The following is a 20,105-nucleotide window of genomic DNA, read 5'->3' as shown; positions in this document are numbered from 1 at the left end:
CGGTGGCCTACTGCTAGTAGCCCTGCTCTGGCCGGCCCTAGTATGGTTCGCGGACCTTTTGTCGCACCTCGCAGGTCCTCCGTTGGAGACTCCCATCAGGGTGGACCTGCTGTCTCAGGCGTCGGGGTCCATCGTTCACCCTCGCCTCGAGCTATGGAAACAATGGGGCGTGGCCCTCGAGGGGACCCGCCTCTTAGGAGCCGGTCTCTCGACCGAGGTCGTGGAGACCATCCTCCACTCCAGAGGAAGGCGTATCCCGGTAGATGGAGGCTTTTTGCCACTTGGTGTGGGCAACGACAGCTGGACCCAGTTAACTGCCCAGTCGGTTCAGTACTGGAGTTCCTGCAGGAGCTTTTCGTCACAGGTTTATCCCCGTCCACTATCAAGGTATATGTGGCGGCCCTGTCGGCAACCCATGCCCCACTAGATGGACGTTCTCTGGGGAGACACTCACTGGTATCCCGCTTCCTTCGTGGCACACTGTGGCTGAGGTTAGCAGCCAGCACTAGAGTTCCGTCCTGGGACTTGGCCATCGTACTAGAGGGTCTCTCTGGTGCTCCCTTCGAGCCCATGGCGGAGGTCGCAGTGAAGTATGTGGCTCTTAAGACCCTCTTCCTGCTTACTATTTCTTCCCTCAAAAGAGTTGGAGATATGCAAGCCCTCTCTGTGGCCCCATCGTGCTTGGAATTTGCACCCGGTATGGTGAAGGCGTTCTTACTACCTTCCCCCGGCTATATTCCTAAGGTCCCGTCCGCTACGGTCGGGCCTATTATGCTGCAGGCTTTCTGTCCTCCCCCGTTCCTGACGTTGGACCAGGCGAAGCTTAACCTCCTCTGACCAGTCAGAGCCCTAGACCTCTACGTCCGCAGGACCGCCCTGTGTAGGCTCTCCGAACAGTTGTTTGTGTGCTTCGGGCCTCCCAATACTGGGGGCCCGCTGACTAAGCAGAGGATGAGCAAGTGGGTGGTTGAGGCCATCACACTTGCTTATGAATCGGCCGGCCAGCCAGCACCTTTGGCTGTCCGGGCCCATTCTACTAGGGGTATGGCGGCTTCTAAAGCCCTTTTGTCGGGAAAAGTATCGCTACACAACGTTTGCATGGCGGCAGGCTGGTCCTCTCCCCACACGTTCGTGAGATTTTACCGCCTAGACCTTAACTCTACGCCTGGAGCACAGGTGCACTCGTCTGAGTGTGTGTTTTAACTTCACACCACGGTCACTTGCTCGTATGGTGGAGTGGGTATTGGCGTTCCCACAGCGTTTTTACACAGCTTGAGTTCCCTGAGAGGGAACGAGACGCTGCGTAAACTTGCCATACTCCCGGCTTGCCCGTAGGCACTTGATTCGGCCTTTCAGAGATGAATGGTCCTGCCTTTCAGGTCCCTTTATAGCGTCCTGGTCCTGGCGTCGCCCGCCTATGACGTACCAGCTCGCCATTGGTTAGATTTCACACGTGCTTCATGACGCGGTCACGCAGAGGCGTTCCCACAGCGTTTTTACGCAGCGTCTCGTTCCCTTCAGGGAACTACGGTTACATACGTAACCGGAGACGCTCTCCAACGTTGGGATAGTCTAAATGACCTAGGTCTGTAAATTATGTAAAAAGTCTTTGGTTGTAGGAAATTAACCATATTAACTATTAAAACCATTGAAAGTATATTCATTCATGAATATCAAACAAAGCTACCAATGTTCACAAAACTCTGTTTTTATTTTGCACGAAATACATGAAATACAGTGAACATATACTTATCTATAATATTTTATTATATTTAGATAGAAGATAATGGATCAAAAAAAGATGTAAAGACAGGATGTAAATGCATCTTTTGAAATACAACACAAACCTCACACTACTGAAAAATAACAACACAAAATAATAATGAATAAATAATGTTCTGCCTGGTGTGTGGTATACATCTATTTAAAAACGCTTGCTTCTTAGGCACTATGGGTACATCTTGTTGGATCTTTGTGGAAAACCCAACGGCTTCTGCCGAAAGCGCTTATTTTTTCTTTATATCCAGTTATATGTTTTAATTCTTTTGAGAGCACTTAAATTATGATGAGTCAATTTAACTGGAACCTTTTTTCAGATTAATGCAGTTTGATAGACAAGGCCTCCTTACTTTGACAATTAAGTATACAAAGAGAAAACCCTTTTTACTTTGTCAGTGTTCATTTGCACGTGTTGACATTTTGAGTTGAGTAAATTTACATTTTTTATAATTGCTATTGTTTTTCCTCAATAAAATCTAGTGATTTATATTTTTGCACGAGCAATATATTAGACTTTTCTGTATGTTAGTTTTGACCGGCTAATACTAATTACTCTTTATTATTTTGAAATTGATGGTTCGCAAAATTGTATTCTAATGGCGTGTTTCCACCAAGCAGTACGGTTCGGTACGGGTCGGTACGGGTCGGGTCTGTTAACCGTGTTTTGGCGAGCGTTTCCACCGCAAACAGTACCCTTACTTGATAGGCGTGGTGTATTCCAGAAAGTAGTGGTAACGTCACTTGATCGGCGCGGTATTGGACGGAAAGTAGATTGACGTCATTCAATCGCGCGGAAACTGAAAGCTAACCGTAAACAACAATGGAGACATACAGCCGATCCTGTTCTTGCTTCTCGATATGTGGCTGTTAAAGTAAATGCTGCGCGGCGACATTGTTGTGAAGGTGTTGTAGTTTAAAAACGGCGCTTCGTGTGTTGTCTTTCCCCTTACGGCATGCGCAAATGACGACACTCTTTCAACCAATGAACGTTCTGCAGTGAGTCTAGCTCCACCCTTTAGTACCAAACAACTGTGCCAGGTACCCCAACGGAAGGGTACCCAAAAAGTGGTACGGTACGGTGCGGATCTTTGGTACTTTTCTCAGTGGAGACACAAATAAAAGGGTACCGACCCGACCCGTACCGTACCGTACCGCTCGGTGGAAACGCACCATTAATGTTAACAAATAAATGTTTGTAAGGAAGTCACTGTCTGCTTTATACTCGAAACAACATTGAGAATACTACTGATTTTTACGACTACACCAGCTGCTACAGTTGTTGTTCAAATGCTGCTACTACAACTGCTAGTTACTACTGCAGCTCTTGATACTAATACTGCTAATATTATTCTTGCAGCTGTGAATACTACTACCAATACTTTTGCTATTGCTATTGCTGTTATTTCTGCAGATTCTGATGCTAGATTTCAGATGGTCATAATCTTGGTTGTATTCTACTACGCCACTGATCCTACTGTATATGCTACTGCTATTACTATCTCAGCTATAATTTCAGCTACTAAAACTAATATTATATGATAGGGGTGATGGTGGTGCATGGAGTAGTGTGGTGCGCTGGGAGCCGCAAGGTTGGCGAATCCCAGCTGCTCTATGTGCCGTGTAGAAGTGTCCCTGAGCAAGACACCTAACCTTTAATTGCTCCCCAGGCAAAAATGTAATGGATGGGTTATGATGCAATGTAAGTCATTGGACATCAGCTTGTTTGACTTCCTGTCCTCTGGTCTCTTTACAGGTGGTGATGTCATCCTGGTGAGTCCTGTCCGTCCTGTGAGTGAGGGACATTCGGTCACTCTTGGCTGCAAGTTGAGGACAGAAAACCTTCTTTATAATGTGGATTTTTATAAAAATGACAAACTCCTCCCAAATGCTTGCAGGGGGGAGCTGCTTATCTCTGCAGTTAATGAGTCAGATGAAGGCTTTTATAAATGTAGAGGAAGGATATCACCTCAAGGTTTGGAGACTTTGACCTCCAGAGAGCTGGTTGTCAGTGAAATGCGAGTACGAGTTTAGTAACATGTTTTACAGTCTGATTTAGAAAAGGTATCACTGAATTAGAATAAACTATTTCTTTGAAAAATTTTCATGTTCAGTAAAAACACATATTAAAAAGTAACATGAGCAGCAGTGAAAGGTGAATAGTATATGATCATGGGTCCATGTTTGTGTATTTGAGTGTATGTGTTGTACTACTTAACAAGTAGTACAACACATTAGTACATACAGGTGAAACTCGAAAAATTAGAATATCGTGCAAAAGTTCATTTATTTCAGTAATTCAACTTAAAAGGTGAAACTAATATACTATATAGACTCGTTACATGCAAAGTGAGATATATCAAGTCTTTATTAGATGATTATGGCTTACAGCTTGTGAAAACCCCAAATTCAAAATATCAGAAAATTAGAATATTGTGAAAAGGTTCAGTATTGTAGGCTCAAAGTGCCACACTCTAATCAGCTAATTAATCCAAAACACCTGGAAAGGGTTCCTGAGCCTTTAAATGGTCCCTCAGTCTGGTTCAGTTGAATTCACAATCATGGGGAATACTGCTGACCTGACAGTTGTGCAGAAAACCATCGTTGACACCCTCCACAAGGAGGGAAAGCCTCCAAAGGTAATTGCAAAAGAAGTTCGATGTTCTGTATGTATCAAACCACAATAATAGAAAGTTGAAGGGAAAAGTGTGGAAGAAAAAGGTGCACAAGCAGCAGGGATGACCGTAGCCTGGAGAGGATTGTCAGGAAAAGGCCATTCAAATGTGTGGGGGAGCTTCACAAGGAGTGGACTGAGGCTGGAATTACTGCATCAAGAGCCACCACACACAGACGGGTCCTGGACATGGGCTTCAAGTGTATTTCTCTTGTCAAGCCGCTCCTGAACAACAACGTCAGCAGCGTCTTACCTGGGCTAAAGAAAAAAAGAACTGGTCTGTAGCTCAGTGGTCCAAAGTCCTCTTTTGTGATGAGAGCAAATTTAGCATCTCTTTGGAAACCAAGGTCCCAGAGTCTGGAGGAAGAACGGAGAGGCACACAATCCAAGTCCAGATTCAACGCAGCCGTCTACCAGGACATTTTGGAGCACTTTATGCTTCCTTCAGCAGACAAGCTTTATGGAGATGCTGACTTCATTTTCCAGCAGAACTTGGAACCTGGCCATACTGCCAAAAGTACCAAAACCTGGTTCAACGACCATGGTATTACTGTGCTTAATTGGCCAGCAAACTTGTCTGACCTGAACCCCATAGAGAATCTGTGGGGCATTGCCAAGAGAAAGATGAGACATGAGACCAAACAATTCAAAAGAGCTAAAGGCCGCTATTGAAGCATCTTGATCTTCCATAACACCTCAGCAGTGCCACAGGCTGATAGCATCCATGCCACGCCGCATTGAAGCAGTAATTAATGCAAAAGGGGCCCAAACCAAGTACTGAGTATACTTTTCAGAGGGCTGACATTTCTGTATTTAGAATCCTTTTATTTATTGATTTAATGGGTTTTCATAAGCTGTATGCTATAATCATCCAAAATATCAGATAAAGGCGTGAAATATCTTACTTTGCTTATGAGTCTATATAACATATTAGTTTCACCTTGTAAGTTGAATTACTGAAATAAATGAACTTTTGCACAATATTTTAATTTTTCGAGTTTCACCTGTTTCTACCAGTTTTTATTTTGTTTTAACTGTTTTTCTGGCTCTGTGACACTGAGATCTGTTGATGAAGAGTGTGTAATAAATAAAATGTATTATTATCATTACTTGTGTATCTCTTCATGGTTGTGTGTACTTGTGTGTAGATCCTGAAGAAGCAGCACCAAGTTCTGTGCTGTTGGTTGTTGGTCTGGTTTCTGGAGTTTTACTGATTATTCTCCTGCTGCTGTTTCTGTGTCGCTACAGAAAGTCAAAAGGTGAGATCTTTTCCTTCTGATATGAGACTGATTTCACTAAAATAAGTCAAATTCACAGATATTATTACACACACTAATTAATGATCAATGTGAAACCTTTTTCTTCAGCTTCAAGCCTCAGCAGGTTGGTACAAGCCTCTCTTCTCTCTGAACATGGCAGCAGGATTTTACATGTTCCTCATTCAATCCTCTGTATTTACTTTGTGTTTTGGACCCTCAAGGTCTCAGAGGACCAATCAGAGCCCAGCTACAGACCACATGATCAACCAAGGTGAAACTCAAGACGGACATTACCCTTCCCTTCTTCCTGGTCAGCTTTAATCCTGATTTATTTAATAATGTATTCTTAACTTTAATGCTAACATTTCCATATCTGGTTTTCTGTTTAAGATTATATAATTCATACAAAGTGGTTCAAATGATTGTTTCATAAAGATTAAGACGAGGTCATATCAATCAAATGCTCTGAACAACCTGAATATGGTGCAGTATATCCTGTGTGTTCATCCCACAGCTGTTCAAATTTAATGTAAAATCTCTTGAATTTAACAAGAATTTGTAATTTTAGGTGCATCCAGCCTCACATATTCTGTGGTTGAATTCAAAAACCTTAAAATCAAGGGTAGGTGAATTACTTTTTATAGTGAAAATTACCTCTGAAAAGAGAGATGATTTAGTTCTCATCAAAGTTCTCCATGTGGTCTTTGTGACAGAAGCACAATGAACCAGACGAGAGCCCTGTTTCCTCAGATGTGAGGATTGCATCAGCTGCAGGTACAGTCAACGGCACACAGCTTCCTGGAGCATTTAACAGGTGCTACCTGCTCTAGTTTAATACGTTCATACAGTCATCTAACGTGGCCAATGTCAACAATACACGAATCCTGCATACACTTTAGACTCTAAAGTGTACTTGTATGCAGGATTCTGTATGCAAGGTCTAAAGTTTAGACCCTTTTAGGGCCTGAGCCGACTGAAAGTCGGGCGAAGCCCTTTTGTTATTGCAAGAATTATTATTTCGCCACTTTGATCGCACTTTTGGGGACTTCATGTTCAAAAACTCTTGCATTTTAGCACGCGGTTCAAAAGTGCGAAAAATGTATATATTCTTCGGGTCCCGCAATTAGCGCCCCCAAAAAGTGCTCCCTATGGGTACATTTTTTCCCACTTTTACCAATTGACTTGATCCTTTGCACACAGGTGCTCTTGGATGTGCTCTACAAAAAAGTCAATCATGGTATGCAAATGCACCTACCGTTTTTTCCCGCCATTTTGAATTTTGTGAAAAACACGTTTTTGCGAACTCATTTTTCATTAAAGTTATGGACTAATGAAGTTTGTAAGGGGTGTGGCCTGAAAAGGAAAGACCTATAACTTCAAAAGTTATCAACGTCAATCCTCACCAAATCTTTAGGACATGTTCTCATTGAGTCTAGAACATCTACAAATATTTTCTGATTATTGAACATTAGGGGGCCCTATAGTGATTGTATTTTTTGCACTTTCCTTCATTTTTTGCATTTACAAACAAACTCCTCCTAGAGTTTAAATCCAATCCATTTCAAAATCAGGCAAGTTGATCCTGACAACCGTGGGGTCAAAAGTTATTAAAATTAAGAGTTTTCATAAAACTACCTGGGCATGATCTTGCGTCCAGTTATTATGACCAAATGTTATAACTCCAAGGATGATATTTCTGGCTAGAAATGTTTATTCATGATGCTTGTGTAGGCCTATAAGTATTGCCATGCAGTGATAGCCGTTAGTCATCAGCCCTCAGGGTGCTAGCCGTTGTCTTTGCGGCGCCAAACATGGACGAGCCGGCAAAAAAACGACACTCTGCTGCATTACTAAAAGTCCCTTCAAAATAAAATCACATGAATTTTTTTTTTTTTTTCCATGGAACGGCCCGCGACCCACTAAAAACGGGTCCACCAGTTGAGAACCACTTCTCTAAAACAAACAGGAAGTCAGTTATAATTTTTTTAGTGTGAATATTACCTGTATTTTTAGAAGAGAGTGACCAATCCTATTTCAGTGACGTTTTGATTATGTAATTGGATCAGAGCAGATATCTCTTCTGCTAAGCTGTTGGCCTCCGGCACCGAAGACACACAGGTTTGGTTCCCGGCACAGCCAAACTATTTTTTTTTTCTTTTTTATCCGCGTGTCTGGCTGATATAACAAAGGGATTCAGTTTACTCTCCTTGGTGAGGTGATTGTAATTCGTGTCGTTTGTATTATATCTTAATGAACTTCCTTTGTGCTTTGTGCTCAGAAATATTTGTTTTGTTTATGGGGTAGGAACTATGTTTACGTGGTTAGTTTCGGGGGGACATGTTTTAGTGTCACAGAGCCAACAAGTATGTGAAGTCTTAAGTTACGGTAAAACTCAGCAACGGGATCATCATTTTAAGGTAGCTCTCATAGTAGTAATAGTTCCTGAACTAAAGTGTTCTCATTCCCTCTTGGATGTGTGCAGCCAGTGAGGTACGTTTTGTTTAGGGTCTTGTTATATCTGTTCGAAACATTCTCATGATGTTCGCTAAAAGCCGGTCAACATGTGTTTTTAGTTCAACGGTGGATGCCAACGTGGACAAGTGGAATAAATCCATCAGTACGACTCGTGGTCTCGTGGAGGGAGTGATCATTTTTTAAAAATCTGTTAATTAACTTTTCTCCTCATGTTACCCTGGTAACCGCTGTCATTGCCGACTGTTGCGTCCATTCTTACTGTGAAAATCTACGTACTTCCGGTTTAGCGGCTTGGCTAAGCAGGAATTGGGAGAGAACAGTAACGTTAATACCCGACATCGCTTAAAATTAACACTGAGCGCCGTTCGGCCTTAGGAATGTGTAGCCGAAAAGAGAGTTAGTGTGAATGTCCCTGTATTTTTGCAATTCATAGCCCCCTGGAAGTTTTCGACGAAGCAGTGCCGGCACCCTGTTTGACCTACAAGTACGGTGATTTTTGAACATATGTATTACAGGGAGACTTAAATAAGTCTCTGGGGACACTGCCCTAAAACGAACAGGAATTCTTTTGGACGTTTTGATCATTGATGGTTGGCTCCATGCTTAGGAATTTGTAGACTTTGATTCCTGGTTGAGGCACTTAAGTTTGTTTGTTTTTTCCTCTTATTGACCCGCGATATCGGCTGACCGCTGCCCCCCCCGACATGCAAGGATAGGCGAAGGCACGTTCATCGCTGCTCAAAGCTTTAACTTGCATTGGTGCTTTAATGAAAGATTAATATTTCATTAGTATTTACAAACATATTTAACAAGTCATTTTTTTCAGACAAAATGTCAAATTTTCAATAAAGATCAAATAGAAAACGTCTCAATGGTCACTGAAGCAGACTAACAAGGGACAAGCCTTCAGCCCTTTGAGGAGGGGGGGGGGGGGCTTTCATTACCGGATCGGAGGAGACTCCCGCAGCACCTTGTTATTGTTTGAAATGTTGGATGGTTCTCTTGAGCTCTAAAGCCGCCTCCTTCTCTTGCAGAAGCTCCCTGAGTCTTGTGATCTGCTCGTGCAGTTGGACTTCATCGGAGTCCGTGGCCGTCAAGGTTAACCTGTCCCCGGCTGCCTCCTCCGGCGGCCTGCAACTGTGCTTGTCTTTGACTGTGAGACAGGTGACGCCTCCAGATATGTTCAAGTCTTTGCCCAAGGCCTTCGCTCTTGCCCCTTTCTTACCAGTCTTCTCCATCGTCCCCACCCACTTCTCTGGCTCCTCGGACTTTGCACTGAACCTCGCTGTGGGATCTTGAGTGCCGGCGATGCAACATGGACATGTTGGCCGCTTCCTTTTCCTTCCATGTCTCCTTGTGTTGGCGTTCAGATCCGCACAGGTCTGAGGGCGGCCAGCTGTGTTCCGTGAGTAGGAGAAGTCATTCTCATCGGCACTGAGGAAATCCTCATCTATGGGCTCCACGTAGCCAATCATTGGCTCCAATTCTACGTCAGCGCACCTTCCCTCGGGCGAAGGGTTAGTGTTTACTTCAAGATGTGAACAATCGGGGGGACCAGCATCCGAATGAGGAATCGCAGTGGATGAACCTTTGGACAAGTCCGGTGTGCTTAGTACGTTCCCACTCTCGACTTTGCGACCATTGCAGCTTTCAGTTCCTTGTTGGCTGTTAAAGTGCTGCAATAACGAATCGCTTTCTTCAAACCTGCTTGTTGTGTCTTTATGATCCTGCACTAACCGAATGCACTCACTCTTTGGAAGTTCCGCAGGAAGAGACCCGGCTGAGGCTTCGTCTATCCTCTGGAGACAAATTCTCACATCGGCTGTTATTCCAGAAATACGTCTCAGCAGCTCATCAGTCCTTTCACAGGATTCTGGTTCCAGTCCATATTTTCCACAGCTCATAGAGGTCTGCAGGAAGAAATAAACGCTTTTCAAAACCACACATACACAAGACTATACATTTGAAGTCCCGCCACAACAGGGCTCAGAGATAAATACTAACGTTGACAATAACGTTAAAATTCTTATTTGTTAAACATAATGAATCCATGAAAGCATGAAACAAAGAGCACAGAAGTGGCTGATGGGATGGCCTTAGGTTTTGCAGGTAATTTTTTACAGTAAAAGTAAAAAAAGCTAAAGGGACAAAATATTTTAAAATCATCTTCAGGAAACCATTATTGGCAATATATCCAATATTTGTCAAGGGCTACGATTATGTTAAATGCAGTATAGTAAATCGGTAAATTATTTTAGCCTGTCGGTTTGTCCTTTCTGTAAAGTTAACCTCCACACTTCAAACACAAGTTGTGGAAAATATAATTTCATATGAACACATTTACGAAAGATCTACTCAAGCCCAATAAAAACTATGATACTAAAGACTACAACGTGATAACCAAAGCTGTTTGATCTTTTAGTACTAAACTAAGGCAGGGGCACGAGTTTGTCCTTCAGAGGCGCGTGCCCCTTCAGATGAAGGAGTCAGGACAGAGAGCATCCTCAACATGCTCATCACCTGCATAGCCATGATTAAGTTATTTTTTTTAAACTTTAGTTGCACTCTCTTTACTTCATGTTTTATTACTATTTAATGTATTTATTATGTTTAAATTGATACATACTTTATGTATTAACTTGTGACTCAAATACATTTGAAGTTAAAAGTCCAACATTGTTGGGGGGGCTAAAAGGACAGAATTCACAGGGCCCTTCAAGAGAAAGGGGCATAACTGACATGAGTAAAAAGGGAGCAGGATGTGAGTGAGTTAGATGTTATTGGATGGAAATACACAGCCACACGTTATAGCCAAAAGGAATACTTGCCCCTTTGTTTCCACGCTCCTACATTACGAAGATAATCAGTTAGTTGCAGCCCTACTACAGTAATTACAACATACACAGTATGTTTTTCTATTATCTGGCTAACCATAGCAATCGGTTCCTAGGACGCTGACTTTGAACTTGCATTATCACTTTGGGCAAAGCCATGAGTTATGTAGTAACAGGGTTTTAAAACCTCGTTAATAGTACAACAGAATGGGGATCACCTCAACACTGTGGGGGTCCCGATCCATCCTGAAGCGGGTTGCGTTGTTGCTGGGGTAAACCTGCTCCATCTGTTGGGCTGAGGTGGTCTGCCGGCTGTCGTTGACCGACATGGTGTGGCCAAGTTCCTCTCCTCTGAGAGCACTGTGTGTACTGTGCAGGCTCTCTTGTTTGGTTACATTGCTTGAGGCCATCTGGTCCGTTTCCTCTATTTGAACCATTTGTAATTTTTGTCTCAAATCTTGAGAGTCAGATTTGGGTGGAGTGTATGATACAAATATAACATTGTCTTCATCCACAGTGACTGCTGGCATACGAGCCGCTGGTTGAAACGGGTCGTTCGGAGCGTCGTCGTCACAAAGGTCAATCACTTGGCGCCACGCGTCTGGCTTGAGGATTCCATAGCCTTGCTTTTCCAGAGGTGGAAGCGACTGTTGGGTTGAAGCTACAATGGCTTTGTCTGATTCGTAACAGTTTCCTGCTGCAATGGTTGTATCAATTTTTCCATTTTCATGTGGTAGCCTGCGATTTTTGGCCCCCCAAAAAAGCTTCCCATCACACAATACCAAAGAGTTTTCCCGTCTTTGTCCACTTTTGCCCTGACACGGCCCGCAAACCCGGTTCCCAACGACCTCACAGAGCTTCCCAGCATTAGTCACAGAAGAATCAAAAGGAACAAGATTTGGAGCTGTTGAGTTGTCTTCTTCAACCGACCACTGTATAGGGCTGTTGGGCCATTTTGGAACCTTTGGAATTAATTTTAAATTTGGTTCTGGATCTTTTGATGGAGGTCCATATGATGTTATATTTTCAGTCTTGCAGAACCACTTGAGCATATCGTGTGTAGAATCCCTTGGAGCAACGCCTCGATTCATACTTGTGATAAGTGGCATGTAGACTGCACATGCTGAGCTTAGACAGGAGACGGCTGATTGAGTAAAAGTCTTTTTCTTTATACCTGCAGGCCGTTCAGACGTTGGGAGTGTCTGCAATTGTGCCATAGGGGTGTTCGGATGCCAATGTCCACTTGGGGGTGCTGGAGATGTCAGAGGGAAATGAAGATCATTCAGAGGTTTTCCGGTATTTCCACCGTTAGCGACGGGTGTTGCCCTCAGAGGTACTACGGACATTAAATGTACACTCTGCTGCTGTCCTGGTTGCTTCCTGTTGCACCTGTCTATGACGTTGGCCTGTTCTTCTCCACTGACCTGAACTGACTCGGTAATAGATTTAGTAACCTCAAAGTGCTTCTTCGTATTTTCTCTCTCTGCGAGAACTCGCAAAATCTTTGCAGTAATAGAAGAGTCAATAGGATTAGATGTTGGAGCTGTTGAGCTGTTGTCTTCTTCAACTGACCACTTTATAAGGCTGTTGGGCCTTTTCGGAACATTTGGAATTGAATTGAAATGTGATTTTGAGCCTTTTGATGAAGGTACGCATGACGTTATATTTGTTATTTTGCAAAGCGACTTGAGTGCATAGAGGGCAGAATCCCTTTGTGGAGTAACGGCTCCATCCATACTTGTGATTGGTGACGAGGGTAAGTCTGAACTTGGACAGCAGTTGGCTGACGAAGTGTATGTCTGATTCCAGATACCTGCAGGTAGGTTGGATGCTGGGACTGTAGGGACTTGTGCCGTAGAGAGAACCTCAGTGCCTCGGCTTCTGGGGTGTGCTGGAGATTTCACTGTGACTGAGAACTGACTTGCAGGTCTTACCGAGTTTCCACTTTGTGCAGGTGATGCCTTTGATGGAAGAACTGCCAATGTTTTGACACTTTGTTGTAGTTGCTGTCGTGGCTGCTTGTCAAGTAAATTATCAGTATCCAAACCTACTTGATAAGATGCTGAACCCATGAGTGAAACCTGCTCACTGACAATTCGCTCAGTTGTAGAAGGAACTGCTGTCTTTTTTACAATGACAACTGGTGCAGAGGCGATATTCCATGATAATGCTTTCGGGTGCGTATCTTCAGTTTTGAGCTGGCTTATTTGAGATTTTAAAACATGTCCGTTGACCATTTGTACAGGAATCAGTTTCATGATGTTTCTGCCATCGGCACCGACGGCAGGTATTGCCTGGTAGAAGACACCGGTCCCACTGAGAGACAAAACATAGGAACGTGTTAAGAACAGTGAAAATTAAAAATAGTTAACAATTCTGAGAATTCATTTTGCAGATGGTTTTATCCAAAGCAACAGATTTGATCAGTTTTGAAAAGACAGCTTTTATAGATTAAAAGGTCCAGATCTTTACAATGTTTTAAGTCACTCCCGAATTTCAAAGCCCCTCCCGAAAATCTCCCGGACTGACCTTTCTCCCGAATTTCTCCCGATTTCCACCCGGACAACAATATTGCTACGCGCGACAGAACGAATCGATAATGAAATTCGTTGCCAACGCTTTCAATAATCGATTTTAATCTATTTCATCGATTCGTTGTTGCAGCCCTATTGAAATGCAATGCATACAAATTATTATTAACTAGTAAATTACTTTGACGACACCAAAACATTGTATTTACAATTGTGGCTTTTTTTAAACGTTTATACTGCGTAATTCTAACGTCTTTCATGCTCTACAAGAGGTAGTTGTAAGATCTATTCATTAATTGTTTTTATTAAGAAATTTTGGGTGAATACTCTGCTGCGTAATTCAATCAATACTTCAATGTATGTACTGTTTTAAATTCCTCATGTTAATGTTTAGACAGGTTGAACACATGCCACCCTCTTTGTTTACTTGGGTTGTTGTTTACTAATGACTTTAGGTCTTCCGCTAGAAACTCAATATTTAATGTCACAAGGCTGTGATTTGTTGGCAATTCCCCCTTGTCTGCAGTCCTAGTCTGCAGAAATGCAAACATAAGGATCGTTCACATATAGAGCTCAAATGTCTTGGAGAGAGCCCTTAAGCTGTGGCCATGGTGTCATATGTATTGGCTCACTTTCCTGGGGCACGGGAAAAAAACAAATATTGCCATCGATAATGGCAATATTGTTAACTCGGAACCACAAATGCAGTCATTTTTGGGTTCATGACCCCAAACAGCTTGAATTTCACCAACTCCTCCAAGAAGTGCATTTGGATGGATGCGGCTTCCAGCGCTGCTTCAGGCTGACCAGCAGCCGGTTGGACGACCTGTTGTGTCGCTCGGTGCCAGCGTCTCTCGGTTAGACACCAACTAACTTACAGGCGTTCAGTCTCAGCTGCCGGTGTGTCTCCGGTGAGCGGCTGTTTCATAAAGTGTCTTCACGCTGTGACAGCAGGACGGCGGCAATGACGAGCAGAGCATCTCAACGCTGATTGGCTTTCGCAAAAGCGTCGTGCAAAACAGTTCTCGCCCAAAGATAAAATATTGAAAGTGTTTTGCGGCCCTCTAGGTTGCGCTTGTGGCCACAATCGGGGGCCATGGCCCTATGGTTAAGAATCATCGGTATAGAGCACCCGTCAATACAACGTTTTAATTAGGGCTGTCAATAGATTCTAAAAAAAAAAAAACGTTAGCGTGTATTTTAACACCGTTGTTTAATCCTGCCTTGAACATTGAGACCATAAACTCATATTTACACTGACAGGAGATACTGCGGTCATGTGGACCGCATTTAAAAAAAAAAAAAAAAGCACTTCTACCTGGGGCGTAACGGTAAAAGGCTTTCAGCCTTAAAGGCACTAATCGCCCATCAAATCCCAATCTTTCAACGGTCTTTAAACCAGATCTAAGATGGGTAACACTCTGCTTTCAATTGATCCTATTTCATGTTGACCTCCTCTATTACCATGTACATATATTACTGTGTACTTTTTGAGATACTTGAAGACAAAGTTAGTACTTTTGCCTTCGTCTTTTCTCAATATTTGAACTGTCTTTAAATCCGACAGAAGCCGGGTAACACTTCTGACAATTGATCCTATTTCATGTTGACCTCTATCACCATGTACATAAAATATTACTGTGTACTTTGGAGAAAATTGAAGGTAAAGTCATTGCCATTATATTCGTCTTTTTTCAGCTTATGAGAAAAGTAAAGGTGAAATCATTAACAATGACATGTTATTAGTCATTTCCCTTCCCTCTATGCCCATGTATATTTCCATAAACCTTTACTGTACAGTTTGAAATAAGAGAAAGTCAGCGCAGTTGCCCCTTTGTTCCCTTCAGTGCAGACCACAGGATATACGATACAGGGGCCCCTATCAGGCCATTATTCCTCCTCGGTTGGATGTAGCTGCCGGTGGACTTTTGTTTTTGTACTGACCGCGTTATGAGTGTTCCGGTTACGAAAGGTGTTGCTCCAGCGGCGGTCCATGGGTGGGATTCTTCTCTACTGCTCCAGCAGTTCTGGGGCTGCCCCTCATTTGACTTTGACCTCAGATCAGACAAGCTAAGCCTCTGAATTGAAGCATAGTACTAAGTGCTGGAAACAAAACTAACAAGGTTACCCGCAGTAGCGGCAATTGAAGAGAAAAGAGCCCAGTGCCCAAATGCGGTTCCACGTGGGACCGCTCAGCCTGCACATCAGATCGAGGCAGAGCCCAACAACAGTCCTTGAAGTCGGGTTGTTTGGACAACAAACCCTAAGTGGGTGGTAAACTCCATCATAGGCTAAATACTAGCACGAGACTGATAGTGACCAAGTAACGTAACCCTCTATGGCAGACTGTAACCTTCAGGCAACACAATACTTTTTTGGACCTTACACTGACTTTAATTAAAAACAATGTATATAATGTCAGCAGACATGTCTGTGTCCAATCAAATAAGGGCCCAAAGTGGGTGAGACCTTTTCTCTTTGGGTGAAGCATTCTTTTATGGCTGCCAAGCTGCATGGGACAATGCCACAAATCTGTGAGACAAAAGTAACTTTAACTTGTTTATGAAATATCTCTTTATTAAAAACAATGTTTTTGTGTGCATGAGTATGTAAATAAGTATATTTAAAAGTTTTAAACACTTAATTTATTATTTCTTTACTAAAACTGGGTTTTTTGGTAAGTTGCCACAAGGCAACACTGCAGGTCATTGACCATAGTCAATATTTTTGTTGTACCAACTACTGATATTGAATGGGAATGGAAACAGGAACATTTAATGGGTGAAAGGTTTAAAAATCAAGCTGTTAGGGCTGATCCATCTGACAGGGAGGACAGTGACAACGAGGAAAGTGAGCTTGAAAGGAGTCAGAACGATTGGATCCCTGCAACAGGTTTGCCAGACAGTAAGGATATCAGGGGTCAGTCAGTAGAACAATGTGTGTCATTCATTCATTTATTTTGAATATGACATTCATATTTGTACTTTCTTAGGATAACGCATGTCTGATGAAAGCGACAGTGAGTCTGTGGATCAAGATGAGGATGAAGACATAGAGGTTGAACACGCCACAATACATTCTGTGCTCGCCCTGGCATAACATTTCTAATGATATCATGTCCCCCCCCTTCAGTATTTTAAAACATTCTTCAGGTTATTGTAGGCCAGTCGAATGTATATGTCATACAATGTGACACAAACAAGCCCTTTAAGTTTACATGTTTTGTATGTGGATTTTGTACATAGTGTTGGTAATTTCTTTGTTTAATATTTTTGTATTCATGTTTGGATCCATTTGTGGTTAATGTCCACAAAATGAACTACTTTCTAAATGCCTACATTGCTTTTTTGACTTATTTCACTTTATATATACACAAGTTGCCCTGAGGCAACAAACCAAAATCAAGTTAGGGGGTGGGGGCATACATTTTATGGTTGATAAAAGCTCCCCAAATATGGGATGAAATACGTTTTACCCCCAAAATAAAGTCATGCCAATGAAGGAAAATTAAAAAGAACTATGAAGAGAGTTCAACGGGGCGTAAAACCGTTGAGGTCAAAAGGCACTGCGGCCCTGCACCGCCACCGCCTCTCGGCCGACCAGCCTCGTTGCATCGCCAGGGCGTTGATTGCCCAACTGCAGTCGAAGGAGTTTAGCGCGCGAGTCAGAGGGTGCAACCAAACCCTGTAGCTCAATAAAAGTGAAGGCTGACGAGTGCCGACTGAGGTGCGATCCCAGCCCTTCGGGATCGGGCGCTATAGGACCCCCGGAAGATGGTGACCTATGCCTAGGTTTTGGGGCCGAAACAAGCTATTCTCAAACTTTAAATGGGCCAGACACCCAGCCGGTCGTAGAATGCGAGCCACCTGGTGGGCCACTTTTGATGAGCAGAACTTGCACTGCGAGATGGAAGACACGTCTAATACCAACGCTCATCAAACCCCAGAAAAGTTGTGAGTCGAATCCAAAGTTGGAATCCGCTAAAGAGTGAGCAACACTCCCTATTTCCTCATTGAGAGCAACACAATTGACAAGAACACGACTCTTTGCTGCCCTGCTATGTAAATGGTGGAATGAGCTTTCAGATGACACCAGGACCGCAGAGTCTTTACATGTTCCGCCCCTAAAGACACAATTCTTCAGACTATACCTTGACTAAAAGACACAAAACAAATTGTAGGACTTTAATTTTACTAATAATACGGCTGGATGAAATCCTGCATTCTAAATGGTTAAGATTGAGAAAAGGCAAATATAATGGCAATATTACTGACTTTACCTTCAATTGTCTCAAAAAGTAATATTTTATATAAATGTACATGGTGATAGAGGTCAACATGAAATAGGATCAAGTGTCAAAGGTGTGATACCCGGCTTATATCTGATTTAAAGAGAGTTCAAACATTGAAAAAAAGACACTTCAAATGATGATCAGTGCCTTTTTGCCTGTACAGCCCCTTTGACCGTAATACCTAACATAGAGGCGCATTTTATTTTGATATGCGGTCCACATGACCGCAGTAGGGAAAAGAAGCGTCACTTTCTCATAGACGTTTATACAATCAGACGTCATGGTGGTTGTTTCTGTCACGTGCTGCTGGTCAGCAGAGAAAAAGCAGGTTTTAACAGTTGTGAATTCGGGACATTATAGGCTGTGGCAATAACGGTGGAACTATTGTATTATGATCCTACAACACCTTTGCAGGTCTACAGTTACCGACCTAGATACTAGACTGATGAATTATTCAGGCATAGCCTTAACTAGAGTTAGTTTCTCATTTCACCGGCCCGTTCCAAACGTGGACCTGTGGATTCCTGCGTGACACTCAACATTTATCACGTGTCGCATGTGTTGGTGACGGCGCACACATCGGTGGAACCCCGACTCAAAGACCAGTAATGGGACATGATCATCATCTCTCGCTTCAGTGAGCGTTACGTGCACTTCCGCGTACACGAAATGGAACGTACAGCGTACCTGTGGAGCGGCTCCTTCCTCTTCGTTACGGGATACATGGCTGTCCTGCACGAAGGAAGCGTTGAATATCCTCCCGTTGATGTCGGTCACATGTGTTCTCCAAAACCCGGAGAGTTGGCGACGACTAACGTGAGAAACACGGTGTTCGATCCCGCCTTGTGTGTCCCGAGACAGGCTGTTACCTGGGAATAGTCGGTCGGACTATACTCCATTTTAGTCGCATTTATCATTAGACATCTTCTTTTTTGCTTTCCGTTACTTCCGCTTCCGTCACATATAGCTTCCGGTTAGTCGTATTCAAGCAGACACTGGCCCTTTCTCAATACCCGAGACGCGTTCCCGCGAGAATAGACTCGCAGGTTCGGGAGAACAGAGAACGGTCATTTCCGCAATTGGAACAGCAGCTGACTTGATGACGTCACCGCGTCAGCTGGTCTTGCTAATACGTTTTAATTTAGTTTTTTACTTAAATATTTTACTATTAACAAGCTTTTGTCTCAAAAATTAGAAATGGTATAATATATATATAGAATAGAATAAATATAAATAGTCATAAAATAATTAGCTTTATCATTTTAGGAGGAGGAGGTTGGATACAGTAACAAAAAATTACCTATTATACTAAAATATTTGAATGCACACACACATACCGTTTGTCTTGTCACTCAAACATCAAGAGGCTAATCAGTATAGTGGTCCTCGTACAGCAAGCTGCTGACCACAAAAGTTGCTTTAACAACTAACTTCAGTCATAAAATTACATTACGATACTTAAATAAAGTAGTATTTATTTTCCTGTCGTTGTTGCCCGTTGCTGAGGTGAAATGCATTCTGGGATATTTGGCTCTGACAAGAACAGACGAGCCTGCTCCGATGCATGCCCGGTAAAATGGGCGGGGCGAGTCACATCCGGGTATTATTACCGTTCTCGGCCAGATGCGGACTTTAGAATTGGAACAGTACTCGGGCTGCGACTGATGACGTTTCACGAGTCCACGAGAACAAGAGTCCACACAAGAACGCATATTGAGAAAGGGCCAGTTTTTAGTTATATATATTTTGCTATTTGCCTACCTGGTGGTGTCTTATTCTTTGCATATTTGTCACATTTAAATGTCCCATTAAACAGATTGTAATATTAGTCAAAGATAACCAGTAAAACAATATTTTTTAAGTTATATAATTTCTAAAGGGTAAAAATTCGAACTTGCCTGGCCCCATGTAAGAAAATAAATTTCCCCCAGAAAGCTTTATGATCACATTTATTTAGTCACATTATGATGTAGGATAGCCATTGGTATGCTACATTAGCTGTATGAATAGGATGTAGATTCATGCATCTTAAAAAGGTCTTAAAAGCTGGCTCTGATTTTTGGTGTCCCCATTAAATACTGTTGTTGTGTTTAAAGTGTCAGCATACGTATATGATGAGGGACAAATGGTAGCACAATGGCTAACAGCGAGAAAACTCCTAAACTTGTTTGTAAAGTTCTTCTTTGGTCCCTCGTCATCTCCGTAGGTGAGGTAGGACTGTTACGACCGGCCTAGGGGAGCCGGAAGTAGCATACAAGTAATTAA

At 42.8% G+C, this 20,105-nt stretch overlaps 1 protein-coding gene across 1 annotated transcript; it reads right to left on the bottom strand.

Moving 5' to 3' along the window:
- Positions 1–6,929: 6,929 nt before the first annotated feature.
- On the bottom strand, positions 6,930–18,826 carry lrif1 (ligand dependent nuclear receptor interacting factor 1). The gene is made up of 3 exons (XM_037479381.2): positions 18,528–18,826; positions 11,237–13,334; positions 6,930–10,094 (listed from the first exon to the last, which is right to left on the bottom strand). The coding sequence occupies exons 1-3, from the start codon at positions 18,563–18,565 to the stop codon at positions 9,159–9,161; spliced, it is 3,072 nt and encodes a 1,023-aa protein (XP_037335278.2). The 5' UTR covers positions 18,566–18,826; the 3' UTR covers positions 6,930–9,158.
- Positions 18,827–20,105: the final 1,279 nt, after the last annotated feature.

This window comes from Pungitius pungitius, chromosome 1 (genome assembly GCF_949316345.1).
Source record: "Pungitius pungitius chromosome 1, fPunPun2.1, whole genome shotgun sequence".
Taxonomy (NCBI): Eukaryota; Metazoa; Chordata; class Actinopteri; order Perciformes; family Gasterosteidae; genus Pungitius; species Pungitius pungitius.
This window is presented reverse-complemented; position numbering and strand designations above follow the sequence as displayed.